Source organism: Pelophylax lessonae, assembly GCF_965119305.1.
Source record: "Pelophylax lessonae genome assembly, chromosome: 5".
Taxonomy (NCBI): Eukaryota; Metazoa; Chordata; class Amphibia; order Anura; family Ranidae; genus Pelophylax; species Pelophylax lessonae.
In genome coordinates, this window is record NC_138772.1 from 211,075,946 (window position 1) to 211,096,584 (window position 20,639).

Consider the following 20,639-nt stretch of genomic DNA (forward strand, 5'->3'; position numbering starts at 1 on the left):
TTATTAATTTTGGATACAATGGAGAAGAATTAGAACACCTGTCAGGTTTTTATTGCTATGTTCCTATTAGGGATATTCACTCTCTCTGTTTGTCATGTTTACCGTTATCATTGAAAGTGAAAGAAAATCCCAAACTTTGGGTTGTCCCCAGGACAGTAATAGAAAGGAAATCTTCCAATGGGGACACTACTAGTTCGGGTGACCCTGGAGGCAATCAGAGATTCCCTCACTTTGTAGGGATTTTCTTTCCTTTTCTGTTTTGGCTATGGGACAGGAAGTGAAGGGAAATTTCCCAAATGGGACACATGGCAAAAAAAAAAAAATCTTATAGCCCTCCCTTACTTAAAAATAATGCCTTTAGTTCTCCTCCTGTTATTTGCTTCCTATTAGTCTGTTAAATATACCATATGATCACGAGGTGAAAGAAGAAGAAGAAAAAAAAAAAAAAAAAAAAACAAATGCAACCACCATTTCTGGTAAACTGCAATATATATATATATTTTTTAGATATCCTTTCGTTTACTGCTATTTTACTGAGTTATTGGTATTTTATAGCAGTAAAAAAAAAGGTATGTGTTTTAGCCTTATGGTCTATATTAAAAAAAAAATTAGACTGCAAACATGGTTTAACACAAATGTATTATAGCAACAAAATGTGTACAAATAAGATATAAAAATTACAAAACACCCCAGTTGTTTGTTCTAATTTTTAAAAACCCGTTTTGATATTTCTATTCACGTTATGGATTTGTGATTGTATAAATTAAATCAATCAAGGACAGCTGTTTTCACTTGTTATCCATCATTTTCTTCACTCTCCACAATTATGGCTCCACTGTCCTCTTTCAGAAGTTTACCACCTGTTATGAGAAAATAAAAATATGGTTAAAAAAAGGATCCAAAGGATTCAAAGAATATGGGAAAAATATTAACACTTTAAAAAGATAGTTTATTCCACCACTTAGGCAGGCCATACATGTAGCGAATTTCTTTCCTGCAACCAAAAGATAGTGTTGCCAGGGGAATCCCTCCCGCCATGCCATTGTATTCTCCTGACGGGGGGGAAGACAGTTATTATTGCTAGCAGCTATGCCAGTCGCTATTGATAATCATATGTAAGATCCAGCTAGCAGGTTGTACGCAGGTTGATCCATCGATCAACTTGGTACAGTCATACTGCCCATACATGGTGGCCGAGATCCGAACGACCTATAGCCCCATTCACACTTGGCATGGTGGTAACATGCGTTCCTGCTCATGTTTTTTTTTTTTTTGTGAGTTTCTATGGGTCGCACATAGTTACATACATAGTTACATAGTTAGTGAGGTTGAAAAAAGACATCCGTCCATCCAGTTCAACCTATGATGTGTGTGTGTTTGCTGTTAACCATACATTGTATACCCCTCTATGTTGTGGTCTTTAAGGTGCCCATCTAACAGTTTTTTGAAACTATCGATGCTCCCTGCTCGTGGAAGAGAATTCCACATCCTTACTGCTCTTACAGTGAAGAACCCCCTATGTATTTTAAGGTTAAATCGACTTTTCTCTAGTTTTAGTGAGTGGCCACGTGTCTTATTGTATTCCCTTTCTCTGAAAAGTTTGTTCCTTATGCTAGGGTCGTCAGTACAGTATTTGTACTTTGATACCATATCCCCCTCTCGTCTCGAGAGAGAATAAGTCCAGTGCTTGTAGTCTTTCCTCATAGCCGATGCCCTCCATTCCCCTAATTATACATTCCCCTACATAGGACAGCCCATTTAAGTCAAAGTCTATGTGCAACAAACACGCTAAAGAAGCTCAAATCTTTTTGGGTGTAGACCATCAAGCAAAAAAAACGCACATTTGCTAACCACCTTTGGGGTACCTTTACGAATTAGTGGTACCCAAACACAAGTTATGCCTTTTTCCACGGTTTTAGTGTGATCTGGAATCCCAGGAAGAATCAAGAGATTCTGCCCACGATTCCCATACATTAAGGTGTAAATGTAAGACATAGATCACAGGTTCCTTGTTAGGGTTGATAAGCATATGATCTATCCTACCGGTGGCTTGAGAGAGGAAATTCTTTTGAGGTGCTGGAGGCAGGGCCATGCAAATGAGTTCTTGCACTGTGCAGGATTCAGTTTTTAGGGTCCATTCACACCAAGTAGGGGACTGTGTTGGACGAGAAAATGTCTTGTACCACTGCAGTGGCAAGTGGGTGACATGCGTTGGAAAAACATATGGCAGGTTGTACTTTTTTCCAAAGGAGCTCAGCATGTACACCACAGGGCAACCAATTGAACTTAACGAAATATCAATAAAGTTTGTTTAAAAATAAAAGTGAACAATGCAATGTATCGAGACAGGCACACCGGCACTGTAGTGATTGTGCCAGACCACACTGCACACCAGTCTTTGCATCGTTACCCAGCGGCTGGCATGAATTTGCCCTCAATCTGGTAACTCATTCTTGCAGATTACACTACATTGGAGGGGTAATCAGGGATTGCTTTTTTACACTTTGATTGCTGTTACAGTGATGATCATTGTAACAGCAATGTTTTGAACTGTCATGAATGGGTTTATTCACAACAGTTGTGATTACTAGTAATCTGTAATTGGCTACAGCTAATCACATGGCACAGGGTGCAGTGGGCCAATCACAGCATCACAATACTAAGCACAACAGTTATGAATAAAACCCATTCATAACAGTTTTGTTGACCCTGAGATCATGTGATCCCATAGCGGTCACATGACATCCCAGCCACTCAAAGCATCTGGTTTCTGTGATTTGCAATCTACAAACTGGACACAGTGGTCGCGGGAGCGGCATGCTGCGTATCCCAGGGGGCGCACTAGTGCGCATGTGCTAAGCGACATATGGGTATGTCGCTTAGCCGGCCTTTGCCACCCAGTTGCAGAAAATGTACTGTGAGCAGATAGGAACTGGTTAATCTGAGTTGTGCAGCTCAGACCACATTTACGGCAACCAGTCTGTGCTGTGGTGTAGTGACAGCCAGAGAGCACAAACCCAGAAGGAAGATGAGGCAAAGATGGAAGTGCCTAGGACCTGCTTAAATGGAGCGCATCGCTGGAAGGCTCCATTTGACAGGTCTGTCATAATGCAGTTCATATTAGCACATTATGGCATAAAGCTCATGGGGGCCCATAAAAAGAAAACAAATGTGACAGTTTAATACCACTTTAAGCACATTACTGTTAATATGCATGGGAATATCTGTGTTTACAACCAAGGTGCCATTCAATATGAATTACAGAATGATAAATTACTCAAAATGTCTATTATATTTGTAATTGTTTGTACTGAGTCTTTTGTAAGTATTTCAGTAATACACTAGTAATGATAGTCTTAAGCACACAGGTCTCAAGAGGCACTTTAGAAATGATTCCTGTAACAAAGGAGTCATCACATATGTGTTGTACCCTCATTAGTATTCATTAAACTAATTTCCTGTTTTCTATCCATATATATTATCCATTTTTCTTCATAATGTTGGTTTATTTTTGTATTAGATCATTACAATAAAGGCTAATTTGCATTGCCTTTTAGCATCAACAAAAGGTAAAAGATTTAGTCCTGATAAAAAACTGTAATTTAAACGGAACATCAAAATAACATTTTAATTTGTGAAATTGTTTGGTTGCATTTGGTAGTAACTATAATCAGTAGCATATTTTTTTAATAATATGTCCTACAAAGTTCATTCTCCATCTTACAGCATACATATGGAGATCAAACTTTCTCTATTGAATACAATTAAAGTGATAGTAAAGTCATTTTTTGAATTTGTATCTACAGATAAGCTTATATTAGGGCTTTCCCTTAGGTACAGTGAATATCTCCTAAACTTGCATTGTATAGGAGATATTCACACTGGATGCAGCCAATAACGCCGCTGGCGCATGTGCTCTGAAGGTGTGGCATACCATGCCAGACCTTCAGAGCTCTGTGCCAGGGCCGAGGGCTTCTGCATGCATGTGCGGGAGTGATGTCATTGTGGCTCTTGCAACCCATACAGCGGGAGCCCGGGAAACCGCAAGGAAGACTGGGGGAAGATGGAAGCACTGTCAGCGGTGAGAGTGCACTGCTGGAGAGCTTCGTTTTAAGATAAATATTTCATAATCTGCTAGTATGCAATGCCATTGCCTTGCAGGGGATTTTTTTTTACATTTACTACCACTTTAAAAACATGAGCCATGCTAGCGCTGTACACAAGAGGCACATGTCCGATATTACTTGCTGGTTGCCTTGGGTCATGATGCTATGATCACCCATCTTTATTCATTACAAGCCACCATCTTGATTAGACTTCAGATACCACAGCAGTAGAGAGCTCTTCTATGCTCCTTTGCTCCTTGTGCAGTGTCACATGAAGGTCTGTAGGGAGAATGGGGGGATGTTTGTTCTGCGGTGGGTTTTAAAGGGAAAAATCTAGATTAGAAGGGAGGAGAGATCTACAGTATGCTTGGAAGATGGGGGTTGGTGTCTCTACTGGGGGGATTTGTACTGGGAGGAGGGAGTCATTTTTTGTTTTACTGTGTACACTGGTATGTGTATTACTATTTTTGACTTGATGCATTCTGTGCCCTATGCACTCCTCCTGACCCCTGCGGTCATTGCATTACTTAATCCTGACCATTACGCTCTGTGTGTTGTGCACTCCTAACCCCTTTGCCTTATGCATTCCCAGTGTTGCTACCTACCAGATTGAAATTTACTAACACAACACCCAAAATTAGCTGGCAATTTACTTTTAGAAATGCCAAGTTTTTACTGGCATTTCTAAAAGTTACAAAATTAGTTTTTAGTGCAAATTTCAGTTTCCTGTCAGTCTCCATGGTAGCCTACGTGTGGGTTAACCCCGCCTCCACTCCAAGGGTATAGGACCCCCCTCCCATAAATTTCAGCTTTCAGGTACAGCAGGTGTTCCTTTTTTGTCCTCCTCCAGGGACCTACAATTCTGATGTCTTACTTTGTCCAGCTTACCTCAGGATACTTTGGATGATGTCTGCATGTCCAGGGCCCAGCCACGGGCGGGTGAGTGACATTTAAAATTCCCCAGCTCTCTGCGGTTAACTGAAGCTTGGCCGGCATTCTCTGACAGGGTCTGAAGATTCTCATTACAACTCTTCATGGCAGCGGTATTTGTGATTTATGTATGCTTTGTTTGTGTCTTTCTCTATCGCTGTGCGGCGTTTGTTATGGCCCCAATGGCGCTGGAACGCTTCCTGCGTTCCAGCAACCCTTCCTCTTCCTCCTCTGCTTCCTGCGACCAATCGGTGGACGTTTCGTAGTCCCGCACATGCGCAGTGCGTCACGAACGAAGCCGAGGCTTGGTTCGCGCATGCGCACTAGCGATCGCGGCCGCATCACCGCTGACGTCATTCCGGCGGGAGATTTAACCAGCTGTCGGTTCCCCTGTACTTCGGGAAGTACTGTGGGTGTTGCGGCAGCTTCCCTGTGTCTCTGGATTCCTTGCTACAGGTATGTGCAATGGATGCTTGACTGTAGAGGGGGGGGGGATGGTTTGCTACCTCACACTATATCACCTTGGTGTCTGATGTGTATTACCTTTTCTTTATCAGTCTGGTTGTTGGCCTGAAGTATGGATCCTACGTCACCGCCCTCCTGTGGCCAGCCCTCTCATAACAGGTGGGTGCTGGCATTTTCGGGGGGGGGGGGGGCGGGGGAGGGCTAGCTGGTCCCTGTTTCATGGCTATATCCAGTGTCTCCCCGACTTTCTCTTTTTCCATCAGCTCTTCCAGGCCTGGTTTATCCCAAGAAAGAGACCCTGTCAGACCTCGTGGGAGTTCATCCTCCAGATCAAAGCGCCATGAATCTCCATCAGGGAGTAGGCAGCAGGGGAGATGCTCTAATTCCTCCCCCAGACATCACAAACAACACCAGAGTCACCGCACATACCAGAGAGCCTGTTGGGGTTGTGGGGCGCATGTCCCGGAGGACAAGTCCCTATGTGAGCCATGTTTTGCTCAGGCAGCCGGTGAGAGGGAGCCCGAGGACCATAGATTGGAATCCCTGGTAAAGAGGATAGTGCAACAGTCCCTGAAAGAATGGGGTACGGTCCCAGCACTTGGTCCCACTACGTCTAGTTCTCCAGCTGAAGCGCTGGAAGATCAAGGCCCCTCTCAACCGAGCATTACTTCTGCAAAATCATCTGACAGTGATTAGGAAGAAGAAGGGGCAGTAGGCGGCTTTGAGTTTGCCCTGGTTTCACCCCTGATCAGAGCCATTAACCACTTGCCGACCGCCGCACGACTATCTACGTCGGCGGTCAGCCCCTCACAGGCAAAGTGACGTAGGGCTACGTCGCTTGCTTGTGAGGGTCTAGGGAGCGAGCGCGCGCCCCCGGAGGCGTGCTCCCGCTCCCGCGTGGTCACGGACCCCCCCCCGCGCGTGTGACCGGCGGACCCGATGTCCGCCGGCCACTTTGCGATCGGCGGGGGAGAGGGAGAAAGTCAGGCGGCTTGTGTAAACAAGCCACCTGTCATTCTCCTCGGTGTAAAAACACTGATCACACGGATCTACTATGTAGATCCGTTGATCAGTGTCCTTACAGCTCAAGCCACAGCCAATCGCAGTAGAAAGCACGCCCCTAGGGACACACACAGCCCCTCCCTCTCAAATAAAGTTAACCCCTTCACTACCAGTGTATTTTTACAGTAACAGTGCATATGTATAGCACTGATTACTGCAGTAATGTCACTGGTAACCCCAAAAGTGTCAAAAATGTCAGTCAAGGGTCCGATCTGTCCGCCGCAATGTCGCAGTACCGCAAAAAAAATTGCAGATCGCCGCCATTACGCGTTAAAAAAAAAAAACAACAAAAATGACAAAAATCTTTCCCTTTGTTAGTAAACGCGATAACTTTTACGCAAACCAATCAAAATACGCTTTTTGCGATTTTTTTTACCAAACATAGGTAGCATAAAACACATTGGCCGAAAATGTTAAAAAATTTTGATTTTTACATTTTTTTTTGGGGGGAATTTCATATAAAAAAAAGTGAAAAATATTGCTATTTTTGCAAAATGTACGTTCTTTTTTTGTTTATAGCGCATGATCAAAAAATCGCACAGGTGATCAAATACCACCAAAAGAAAGCTCTGTTTGTGGGAAAAAAGGACGCCAAATTCGTTTAGGTACAGCGTCGCACGACCGCACAATTGTCCGTTAAAGTCACGCAGTGCCGAATCGCAAAATACCCCCTGGTCAGGAAGGGGGTAAAATCTTCTGGGGGTTAAGTGGTTAAGGAAGCTCTAAAATGGGAGGAGCCTGTGTCTCCCCAAAAAAAGCAGCGAAAGTTCTTCAAGCACCTCGGCAAGGAGCGCGTTAACTTCCCTTCCCTCTCTGAATTTCAAACCTGAAGATGTCGCCCGTCTAGAATCTGCTCCCCTTGTGGATGCTGCAGTCACAAGATTAGCAAAGCATGTTACTCTGCCCCTGGATGATGCGGTTTCCTTCAGAGATCCCTTGGACAGGAAAATAGACCTAGACCTAAAGAGGATCTATGTTACGGCCGGAGCGGCCTGCAAGCCTGTTATGGCATTAGCGACGATGTCTAAAGCTATGGAAGTTTGGGTGTCTGATGTCGAGACTAGACTTGGAAGCATCTCGGAAGAAGCTGTTGAGAGCTCTCCTATTCATGAACTCAAGTTGGCTTCAGTGTTTCTAGGAGAAGCATCTATTGATGTCCAGATCAATGTTATCATCAGTGACGGCAAAAAGGACCTTGTGGCTCCGCCCCTGGCTTGCTGATCCAGCCTCTAAGCAGGCATGGTGTAAGATCCCCTTCGAGGGTACTTCCCTTTTCGGGAATAAATTGGACAGCGCCATTGCAAAGGCCACTGGCGGAAAGTCAGGTTTCCTTCCGGAGGATAAACGCCTATTTGGCCAGAAGAAGCCTCAAACTAGGAGGCAATATACTGAGAGATCAAGAGATGCCCGCTCTTACAAACCTACTAGAGAGACTTTCGGAGAAATTGGAGAGGAGGTCAATCTTCTTCTCGAAGATCATCCAAAAATCCAGCGCCTGCTGGACAAGAATCTACTAAATCTTTTTGAGATTAGGCCCGTTCAGACATGCCAGGTGGGGGCACGCCTTCTCCATTTTCAGCGTGTCTGGACGGCCTCAATCACGGACTTTTGGACCGTCAGGGAGATCTCTATAGGCCACAAATGGTCATTTCTGGCAGATCCGGTTCCACGGTTCATTCCAACTCACTTGCCCTGTCTAGAAGAGAGAAGAGAAGTCTTGCTCGCCTATGTAGACGCTTTGGTGGCTCAAGGAGCAGTAGTTCCGGTTCCAGAGCAGGAAAAATTTCAAGGTGCTTATTCACCCCTCTTCTTAGTCCAGAAGAAGAACGGAGCTTGGAGGCCCGTTATAGATCTCACATACCTGAACAGGTTCATAAAGAACGAAAAATTCAAGATGGAAACCCTCTCCACCAATCAAAAGGCAGTACTGCCAGGAGACTGGCTCGCCTCAATAGATCTGAAAGATGCGTACTTTCATGTACCTGTGGCAGTCGACTTTCACAAATATCTCCGCTTCTGTGTTCTGAACCGACATCTTCAATTCATTTGTCTACCTTTCGGCCTCTCTACCTCGCCCAGAGTGTTCTCCAAAGTTCTCCTGGCTGTAGTGGCCCTCATAAGATTAAAAGGAATACGTCTACATCATTACTTAGACGATCTTCTGCTGCTGTCTCAAGAAAAAGATCAGTTATTGGCACACAGAGATCAGGTCATATCGACCCTCAAAGAATTTGGCTGGCTGTTAAACCTACAAAAGAGTCAGCTGGAGCCCACTCAACGCCTAGTCGGGCGCAATTCAACACCATCGAAAATTCAATCTCTCTCCCGTTAGAGAAGATACCGATGGTGCGGGAGAGAATTCTTCCAGCTGTTTCTTCCTCCCGGCTGAAAGCCTCTCAGTGCCTCAAAATCATTGGCACCATGGTGTCCACAGCTCCGATGGTCAAATGGGCTCTTTGGCGTATGAGGCCCTTCCAGAAATGGTTCCTACAACAGTGGAACCCGGAAGAGAGGGAGCAATACATTCATATCTCCTCCAGCATGAGATTCAGTCTTCTTTGGTGGCTGCAACGCAAGAATCTGCTCAACTGCCACTCTCTGATTCCAGTCTCATGGACCATAATCACAACAGACACCAGCAACTCAGGTTGGGGGGCTCATTGTCTGTCGGAAATGGCCCAAGGAAAGTGGTCTTCTCAGAGACACACGCCAGTCTCCAATATATTGGAGCTCCGGGCAACCTATCTTCGTTCCTTTCAACACCTGGTGGAAGGGAAATCTGTAATGATTCGGATGGACAACACCACGGCAGTGTCTTATGTGAAGAGACAAGGTGGGACACGGAGTCTCTCTCTACTACGAGAATTAGACCCAATTATGTCTTGGGCTCAGGCTCATCTAGTCGATATCTCAGCAGTCTACATTCCAGGTTCTCAGAATGTTCAAGCAGATTTTCTGTCCAGGGTCCAGTTGAACCACAACGAGTGGTCTCTCCATGTGGAGTCGTTCAAATGGATCCTGTCATTGGGAGTATCTCCCGAAGTCGACCTGTTCGCCTCTCCTTGCAACCACAAGTTGGAGAAGTATGTCACGAGAGGCAGATGCCATCAAGCCTATGGGACAGATGCACTAACCGACAGGTTGGAGTTCAGCAGGGCATATGCCTTTCCTCCAGTACCCATCATTCTCAAATTTCTGCAGAGACTTCAAGCGGAAGATGTAGAGATAGAGATGGTGGCGCCTTTCTGGCCAAACATGGTTTCCGCTGCTCCTACTACTAAGTTACCGGGACCCGATCCCTCTTCCCCTCAGACCAGACTTGCTCCTACAGGGAACATCAGTACACCCCTGTCCTGCAATAATCCGGTTGACGGTCTGGTTCTTGAGAGGGAAAGGTTGGAATCGCTCGGCTGCCCATCTACAGCCATTTCCACCTTAATGAATGCTAGACGACCAAGTACAAATAAGGTATACTGCAGAATCTGGTCGAGATTCATAAAGTCTGCATATCCAGAAGGTATGTCTTCCTCAGTTCCTGGGATTCAAGAAATACTAAGTTTTCTTCAGGCAGGCCTAGATATGCCCCTTTCAGTGGCTACTCTAAGAGTCCAAGTTTCGGCATTGTCTGCCTTCTCTGGGATCATGTGGGCTCAACACCCACTTATTCAACAGTTCTTTAAAAGAGCAGTCAGGCTCAATCCTCAAAGAAAACCTAGGTTTCCAAAATGGGACCTTCCTCTTGTCCTAAATGCCTTCTCAAAAACAGGTATAGAATCCTCTTCTTCTATCAAGGATCTGACCATTGGGACTGTCTTCCTGGTAGCCATCACTTCGGCTAAAAGGGTCTTTGAATTAAGTTCCCTCGGCTGTAGAGAACCATTCCTGACTTTCTTCCCAGATCGGGTAGTGCTGATAGCCATGCTGAATTTAAATCCCAAAGTCACCTCTGTGTTTCACCAGAACCAGGAGATCATCTTGCCTACTTTTCGGTCTTCTGATGAGTCTAATCCTCATCCGTTGGATGTAGGAGAATCCTTAAAAGTCTATCTCCAAGCAACTGCACCATTCAGGCAGTCAACCTCTTTATCCTGTTCTGGGGGAAGAACAGAGGTAAACCTGCTTCATCCAGAACTATTGCATCATGGATAGTGGCGGCTATCCAACAGGCTTATAGAGCAGAGGGTCTGGCTCCTCCAGAGGCGGTGACGGCGCACTCTACAAGGAGTATTTCTACGTCCTGGGCGGCCTCGCGACACGTGGCTCCAGATGTGATCTGCAGAGCGGCTTCATGGTCTTCGGTCAATACTTTTATGACCCAATATTGTGTGGAGCCTGCTTCTCTGTCTTCAGTTAATTTTGGGTTGACTGTTTTGTCTGCAAATAGCATGAATTAAAGTTTCTTTGCTAAAGCATTCCCACCCGTGTGGCGTGAGCTAGTTATTTCCCACAAGTAGGCTGCCATGGAGACTGACAGGAAAACGGAAAATTCCTATCAAATACTTACCGGAATTTTCCTTTCCTGATAGTCTCCATGGCAGCCGGAGTTCCCACCCTCTCGTCTTGGATTCGGCTAAGATATGGAACACCTGCTGTACCTGAGAGCTGAAATTTATGGGAGGGGGGTCCTATACCCTTGGAGTGGAGGCGGGGTTAACCCACACGTAGGCTGCCATGGAGACTATCAGGTAAGGAAAATTACGGTAAGTATTTGATAGGAATTTTCCGTTATTTAGACTACAAAAAAGTACAGTATGCAATTAGCAATGTGATTTAAGGTAGGTATTAGGGCAAAAAACATTTCCTATTTTATTTTCGTCATGAAACTGACTCTCACAGTGACACTGACAGCAGTGTGCAGCAGTACAGATGATGATGACACCACACCGACACGACATATCCCCTCCTGAGACACAGTGACAGTCCCTCTCCACGCCAGGTGGTCCCTTCAGTCCACACTAGTCCAAACAACACTGACAGTTCTGCTTCTGGCGTGCCTTGCCCGCATCAGCTCGACTCCCTTGCACCATGACATCACATGGCGCACTCAGGCATAGCCTCCGCCAGACCCGCACTCTGCCCGCACCGCCCAAACACACTGTAGCAAGCAATCAGATGGTTTTGGTTGGCTTCGTACCAGAAATACACATAAGGTGTTCCGAGCCCAGCGTCAAAGCTATATTTTTTATTGGCAACCTTTTCCTGTCACTGGCATTTACTGGTGGGAGAAAACTGCCCATTTTTTACTAGCTGCCAGTAAAAATACTGACGGTTGGCAACACTGTGCATTCCTTACCACTATGCTCTGAGTATTTCACACTCCTGACCCCTGTGCTCTAATTATATTATATGTTCTTAAACATGGCACACTTTAGGCTATATTATACAGACAATTTATTGCCCGAGCAGTTGCTGGTTGCCAAGTAGTCACTAACTATTTTGGTAAAGTTCTTATTTAGACCCGGTTCACATTTGTGCGAGTGCCGGGTTCGCATGTAATGTCGGAGCGCACTGCTCCGACATTACATGCGATCAGCTGTGCGGTGCGAGTTTAGCCATACAGTTTGTATGGCTAAATTCGCATCGCACCCGGTGCAAACACGCACAGGAGGCATTTTTGCAGCCGCATCAGGATCGGATCGCACAGCGGTTCACACTTGTGCGATCCCATCCTGTGCGAACTGCACGATCGCACTGCGATATGCGATCAAACTGGGGGTGTCGTTAAGATTACATTGACACCCCCAGCGTATCGCATATGGCAGTGTGAACTGCCGGGGGTGCGTGTGCGATGCGGGAACAGGCTGCGAATTCGCAGCCTTCCCGCATCGCATAAATGTGAACCGAGCCTCAGGGTAGACTGCGTGCAAAAAAGCATATATGATGAAAGAACATTTTTTTTTTTAATATTAGACTCTTGCTTGAGACACAATAATTAAAGCAAATTTTGTAGGTACATTGACATACATGTGCTGTGCATACAGTGAATAAGATCCAACAATTGGCGATACACACTCCACCTCATTTCTCTGCTTTGAGTGCTCAAGGTTGTCTGAGGTCTTTCACAGTCCTAGCAAAGCCCTTGGTTAAATGCAATGTACACACGATGCTATTGACTTCATTACAATTAATATATACTGTATGCCACACTAAATTACATTTGCACAATTCATGATTAGAGAATAATATTAGATATGAAGGAATACTTATTCTACATGTTTGCAATATACAATTGCAAAATAATTTTTACTACATAATGTGACTGAATTAACCACTTGACCTCTGGAAGACTTTACCCCTTTTATGACCAGACCATTTATTTTTCTATTCAGCACTGTGCTACTTTAACTGGCAAATGCTCGGTCATGCAACACTGTACGCAAATACATTTTCCCCCTCACAAATAGAGCTTTCTTTTGGTCTTTTGGTTGTATTTGATCACCACCACTGTATTGTTTTATTTTTAATTATATAAATGAAAAAAAAATTGTGAAAAAAAACCCTCCCCGATATTTTTTTTTTGTTTGGTTATAAAACATATCCAATAAAATGACATTTCTTTATAAATTGCCAAAATGTATTCTGCTACATGTCGCACGTGCTGGCAGTGATCGGGGCTTATCTTGCTAACACTGCGTTTTCGGGGACACTAGTTTGGTTTTTAACCGTAACAAGGATACAGACCTGGACAGACACTAGACTTGTAATGGCATTGATCAGCGATTTATAGAGTGACTGTGATAGTGTGGCAGGCAATCAGGGACAGGCGCTAACTGACACTGCCTAAGAGGGACACTAACTTTCTCTATCTGACGTCCCTAGTGACACTAATACAGTAATTAGTGATAATAATGTACACTGACACTGTACTAATGGCACTGGCTGGGTGACAGTGGTGATCAGAAGGGCAATCAAAGGGTGGTAACTCTCTGCCTAACAAGTGTGCAGTATGTGTGCTGATTTTACTCGTAACGTAAGTGAAATCAGAGAGAAAAAACAGCCAGATGTGTGTTATGTTTACTAACACACACACAGATCTGTGCTGTAATTGGCCACAGTGACCAGCAGGTTCACAGCCAAAATCATTGGCTGTGAGACTGCTGACAAACTCATTCTGTGTCCAAAAACAGCAAGAGAGGCAGATGGTGCACACGTGTGTGCCTTTAAACCCAGAGGTTCGGCGTGACATATGGGTACTTTATGGTGCCCAGGGGAGCAGTAAAATTACTACTGGCTGATCGGTAAGTGTTTAAAAAGTTAAACAAACAAGAGCAGGTAAACCGTGAGAGTATGATTGGATCATGTGGTCCCATTTGTGAGACGGGAAGTGTGTAAACATTCCCTTACATATGCAAATTTAAACCGTATACCTACTGTATCTATTTGCCCATTGTGCAATACATTGCAAACATTGAGCCTCCATTATGCCGCCTGCCTTCTATACCAATCAATGGCCTTCGGACTGGGGTACTGTCTTTGGAGAGGCCATATATCTCCCAGCACCCTCACAGCAAAAATCTCTCTGGATTGTGGACAGGAAAGTTGCAGGATAAGGGCAACATTTTAGGAATAACTGTACTAGAAGTACAGATATCCTTTAAGCTGGTCACTTTCACAGCTTTATTTCAAAAGCATTTAAAAAGTAAAGTTTTTATAGTCTACTCACTATGCTCTAACCAGGAGCATCAAAGTAGAAAGCTCCATATCCTATTTACTGTAGATAGAAGAAATTACTTTGATGTTTATTGAAGTCTGCTGCCATCTTGTGGCTAAATTGTATATTTCAAGACTGGGGGTAAAATAACCTCATTATTTAAGTCTTAAAGTAAATATTTGTTGGAGAAAAAAAAAGGGGCTGCCATAACTGTCCTCTCTCTGAAAATGCTAGCCACCTGGCAGTTATGCTGACCGACCAGGCTGTAATAATTTTAAACTCATAAACCGAAAATATGCATACATATTGAAGAAAAGTCAGAAATCCTTATCTGCATACTTTTTTCTGGGCCAGTGACCTAAAATCCTGAGGCAGGAGGGTCAGCATTATGGTCAAACAACTTACAATTTTAATTACGATCCACAAAGTCATCCTCCATGTTTTTTTTTTATGTCATGGAAAGATAACATTGCAGTGTATGTAAAACCTTTTTTGTTTGTTTTAGTTTTATACAGGGTAGAGAAGAGTTATAACCCCTTATTAAGTTAGTTTGTGTTGTCTGTCCCACTAGGGAGATTTCTCTTAACTTTTTGTCCTAGAAATGCGCAGGAAATGAGACGTAATCTCTCCATAGTGGTTTTTCATAATTTATTTTTTGTGTTATTTCTTTCCTCTTTTTTTGTGTGATGAATTCCGGTAATTTTTGTTGCTATTCTTTTTCGCTTGTTTTCTTAGTTTCCCAAATGTCACCCATTATACGGGATTAAAAGTGTCATCTTTGCCGTATTTGAGTTCCAGATGGCCATTTATGTTTCCTCCAAGTGAAGGTTTGTTAGGAAATTAGAAATTCTCAGAATTAGGTTACTGTCATATGTGGATAATATAAATAAATATAAACTCACATTTTGTGAAATAATGATTTATTTTGTCCTTTTTTTTTTGTTATGACAAGAGCATGCAGAAGTTCAAGTGCAATTGTAATTGAATGTTTTCCTGCTCCAATAACTTGACATATCTAGTCTAGTGTTCAATAAAATCTCTTCATTAGTTGTGGTAGGTGACTGGCTCTTTTTATATTAATAAGGAAAGTGTCTTCTTTTTCAAGGATGCTTTTAAAAATCTGGGTCAGTAATAATATAAATAATACTGTGGATGTTCTTTTGTGAGAATACTATTTCAGTTATATCTGTTTAAGAGTTCACTTATATACAATCTTAAAGCTAAATTCCGATTTTTTTATTTTTTATTATAGTTACATTGGCCAATCCTCTATCTATACTGATTTTAGAAGGTGGATAAAAATAACGGAATTTTTGTAAAATCTTACCGGTAAAATTCCTTTCTCTGAGTCCTCAGACAGTCGCCGCCTCTTCATATTCGTCACTAATGGGGTTATTGACCTTTGCTCCATAGGAGTAGCTAGGCAACAGAATATATTAATATCAAAGCTTTTAGCATATCCCACCCCCAGGGGGTGGTCCCCTCAGTCCATACATCCCTGCTTCCTGCATTTCCAACTCAGTTTCAGTAGCATAGCAGTAGAGTACATAAACAAACCCCAAAAGAGGGGCGGGGGCGGCGACTGTCGGAGGACTCAGAGAAAGGAATTTTACAGGTAAGATTTTACAAAAATTCTGTTTTCTCTTACGTCCTCCGACAGTCGCCGCCTCTTCATATTCGTCACTAATGGGGACGTCCCATAGCAGTGTAGACATGAGGGGCGGGAAAAAAGCAGCCGCGCCTAAAGCAACGCAGTACCCACATCAGAGAAAGGAACCTTACCAAAGTAAGAGAACCAACTGGGCAACAGGAAAAACGTGCTCAACAGGAGCAACAACCCAGGAAAAAACAAGTAACCTAGGGGTAAAAACACCCCAACAGCCAAGGGCCCAAACAAGGGACCCTAAGGCACCGCCGCACTAAGAACTTTACGGCCAAAGGAAGCATCTGCCGATGCCTGAACATCCACTTTGTAAAATTTCGAGAAGGTGTGAACGGACGACCAAGTCGCCGCCTTACACACCTGGGCCACAGAAGCCTGATGACGATAGGCCCAAGACGTACTCAGAGACCTGGTAGAGTGCGCCTTCACAGGAAAAGGAGGAACCTTCCCCTTCAAAGCATAGGCTTGCACAATGGTCTGTCTGATCCATTTGGTGATGGTCGCAGCCGATGCCGCCATGCCCTTCCGAGGTCCCTCAGGAAGGACAAAGAGAGAATCCGACTTGCGAAATGATTTAGTCAATGACAGGTAAACCCTGCTCGCCCTAACAACATCCAAGGAATGCAAAGCCACCTCCTTCGGATGCTTAGGCTTCGCGCAAAGCGAAGGCAGAACAATATCCTCATTGAGGTGAAATTCCAAGATCCTCTTCGGAAGAAAAGACGGGTTAGGTCGCAAGACCACCTTATCCAAGTAAATCACCAAATACGGAGATTTGCAGGACAAGGCCGCCAGCTCCGACACCCTGCGAGCCGAAGTGATCGCCACCAAGAAGGCAACCTTCTTGGACAACAGAGACAACGAGATCTCCCTGATATTTTCAAAGGGAGCATGTTGCAACATGGACAGAACAAGGTTCAAATCCCATGGAGGCAAAGGTTCCCTCCTAGGAGGGACCAAATGTCGCACCCCTTGAACAAAGGTGCTAACCAAAGAGTTAGACGCCACAGGGCGTTGAAAGAGAATGGCCAGCGCAGAAATCTGACCCTTAATCGTGGCCAACGCCAAACGCTGGTCCACGCCCGTTTGAAGGAAAGCCAACACTCTCGACACCGAGTACGAGCGAGGGGAATACCCCCTGGACTCACACCAGGCAAAGTAAGCCTTCCAAGTACAGTAGTAAATCTTCCCCGAAGAGGCCTTCCTAGCCTTGATCAAAGTGGGAATGACCTCAGGGGAAAGACCCCTATCCTTCAGGACCTGGCTTTCAACAGCCAGGCCGTTAAAGCCAGCGACTGTAAAGCAGGATGGAATATCGGTCCTTGAGACAGGAGATCTTCTCGAAGTGGCAGGCGCCACGGAGCGTCGACCGCCAGATTCACGAGATCTGCGTATCAAGACCGGCGAGGCCAGTCCAGTGCCACCAGAATCACCGTGTGCGGTTCTGAGGCCAACCTGCGAAGGAGCCTGGACAGCAGCTGAATCGGTGGAAAGGCATACATCAGGCGATACTGATGCCAGGGCGCCACTAACGCGTCTGAGGCGTCTGCCCGAGGATCGCGCGTCCTTGCCACGAACCTTTTCACCTTGTTGTTTAGACGAGACGCGAACAGGTCCACATCTGGGGACCCCCACTTCACGCACAACATCTGGAAGACATCCGGTCCCCTGGACCAGGGACCATTCTCCCTGGTCCAGGGTCTGGCGGCTCAGATAATCCGCCTGCCAGTTCTCCACCCCCGGAATGTGAACTGCAGATATCGCCGGGACGTGCGTCTTGGCCCAAGACAGAATGTCGGCTACTTCCCGAGCCGCGCGGGCACTCCTGGTGCCCCCTTGGTGGTTGATGTAGGCCACCGCTGTGGCATTGTCCGTCTGTACCCGAACTGGACGGCCCTGAAGCCTGTCCGTCCAACGCAGAAGACAGAGATTTATCGCTCGCAATTCCAGAATGTTGATCGAAAGGGAGGATTCCTCCCCCGACCAAGTTCCCTGGGCGGACAGAACGCCCAGAACACCACCCCAGCCCGACAGGCTGGCATCCGTGGTGATCACCGTCCACGACAAAGGACGAAAAGACTTGCCCCCCGACACCGCTGGGGACTGGAGCCACCACAAAAGACCCCTTCGGGTGAGATGGCTCAACGACAGCCGCAGATCCAGAGATTGCGGACGCCCGTCCCACTCGGCCAGGACCTCCGCCTGAAGCTCCCGTGTGTGAAACTGGGCGAAGGGAATCGCCTCGAAGGCCGAAACCATCAATCCCTGACTTCGCACTGAAGTGTCCGAAGCTTGTCTTCCGGCAGGAAGACCTTCGCTTGAACAGAGTCCAGAATCATCCCCAGGTAGGGAAGACGAACTGACGGACACAACGTTGACTTCGGAAAATTTATCGCCCAGCCGAAGTCCTGCAGAGTCTGCATCGTGATGGACAGGTCGTTCACCAGGCCCTGACTGGTCGCGGACCGAATCAGGATATCGTCCAGATACCCCAGGACAGAAATGCACTGGGCCCTCAATAAGGCCAGAACCGGTGCAAGCACCTTGGTGAAAACCCGCGGAGCCGAAGCGAGACCAAAGGGCAACGCCACGAATTGATAATGATCCTCCGCAATGGCAAATCGAAGGTACCTCTGGTGACCCTCGAAAATGGGGATGTGAAGGTATGCATCCTTCAAGTCGATGGAGGCCATGAATTCCCCCGGAACCAGGGCAGCTACCACTGATTGCAGGGATTCCATGCGGAACTTGCGAACCCGCACAAAGCGGTTCAGAGCTTTCAAGTCCAGAATCGGACGTACCTTGCCCTCCTTTCTGGGCACAGTGAACAGATTGGAATAGAACCCCGGAAATCTGTCCCGATGAGGCACCGGAACCACCACTCCCTGGGCCCGCAGGTCCCGCACCGCCAGGTGCAGATCCTGCAAGAGCTCCGGAGTCAGCTGAAGGTTTGAGGGGAAAAATCTGCCCGCCGGCCGAGAGAGAAACTCGATCTTGTATCCAGATCGAACGATTTCCTGAACCCACCTGTCCCGAACGCGGTCCAGCCAGGGTTGAAGAAAACCGAGCAAACGTCCCCCCACCCCAGAAACGGGTGAGCGCCCCCCTTCAGGCCGCATTGTTATGGGCAGCAGATCCGGACTGGCCGGACTTCTGCTTACCCGTCCACGGCTTCTTCTGGGAGCCTTGGCCTTTGAAGGGCTTGCCCTTATAGTGCGACCGAAAGGCACAAAAGGACCCCTGAGAGGGCCTAAACAAGGCATTCTTCTTACCACGAACAAACTTATTCTTATGAGATTGGGGCAAGAGAGTGCTCTTACCCCCAGAAATACCCTTTATCAGAGTATCCAAAGATTCGCCAAAAAGGCGAGATCCCGCATAGGGCAAATTAGCTAAAGTCTTGCGGGAAGATTGGTCAACAGACCAACATTTCAGCCATATCATAGAAAGACGCGCAGCCAAAGGGACTAAATCCAAGTCCACATCACACAAATACATGACACCCTGATGAATCTGATCCACCATAGCCAAAGTTGTCGGCGGGGCAGAGTCAGCCACCAGAGTGCGCCTGAGCACCTGCGTCCAATCCGCAATAGCCTGGGCTGCCATAATGGAAGCAAAAATAGGCTTCAGCATAGAGCCAGCAACCATATAGGCATGACGGGCCAGAGATTCCAACCTCCTGTCCGTCGGGTCCCGGAACACCGGGGTATCCTCAGCAGGGATCGCAGTTGATTTATTCAAAATCGCCACCGCGTGATCCACCTGAGGCGGCACACACCAACGCTCATCAGTAGCTGGTGTAAAGGCATAACGCAGCTTGAACCTACTCGGCACAGCAAAAGGTTTCTTTAAATTGCGCCATTGCTCATCAACCGCGCGCTGAAATTCCGTAGAGCAAGGAAAAACCTGTGATGTTTTGCGTTTCCTTTGCGTCCCATAAGAGGACATCAAAGCAGGAGGACATGGTTCATCCTGCAAATGCAGCGTTTGCTTGATAGAAGCAACCAACTCATCCATGAGTGCAAGCTCTTCAGACGAGCCAGGGGGAGAATTATCAACCCCTTCCACCTCAGCCTCCCCGTCAGACCCCACAAGGTCTAGGGATGAGTGAGACCCTGAGAAGGGCACTCCAGCCATAGCAGCCCCATCGCCCTCTGAATCAGAAGAAATAGACACCCTGGGCCGTTTTGTGGATCGATCAGCCACCAGCATCTGCACTTGAGCAGCTAAGTTTGCCACAATAGGGGCCAGATCAGCCCCCTCGGGGGAAGCAGCAGCCCCTTGGCCCCCGAACCAAGGTGGGAGGAAACTTGCAATCCTGAGAATCCATGCCCCAGCAAAATAAGTAATAAAGGGGTACTGCCCCTTTAAGATCGTGGCGAGCGTAGCCCACCGCACCCACTGAATACACCGACCCCCACAGGGACAAGAAACTGGGCAAGGAATACAGGAAAAAAGGAAATATAAAAACCTGGAGAGATCACACAGGCTGCTGCACCGATCGCTGTCCCAGAGCAAAAGGAAGTGATGCAAGACTGACCGCCCCTATGAAGCCTATGCAAGGCTACACAAACATGGCCGCTCGGCTGAGGAATCCTTGGGCAAATAGAACATGGCGCCGACATGTGGCCTGATCGATCGCTGCTCAAAATGGCGGTGTTTGGCGCCAAAAACGCCGTACATTACCTCACAGGACCTGCACCATGATTTTTGCCTCAAAAAATGGCAGATCGCCGCAGCGATCACCGCACAGCATGCC

General features: G+C 46.2%; 1 protein-coding gene across 1 annotated transcript in view; it reads right to left on the minus strand.

Moving 5' to 3' along the window:
* Positions 1-609: 609 nt before the first annotated feature.
* PPP1R17 (protein phosphatase 1 regulatory subunit 17) overlaps positions 610-20,639 on the minus strand; it is a 40,626-nt gene continuing 20,596 nt past the window's right edge. Inside the window, exon 5 of the mRNA XM_082259491.1 lies at positions 610-860. Coding sequence (XP_082115617.1) covers positions 796-860 — 65 coding nt within the window. The 3' untranslated portion in view covers positions 610-795. The remainder of the gene's footprint in view (positions 861-20,639) is intronic.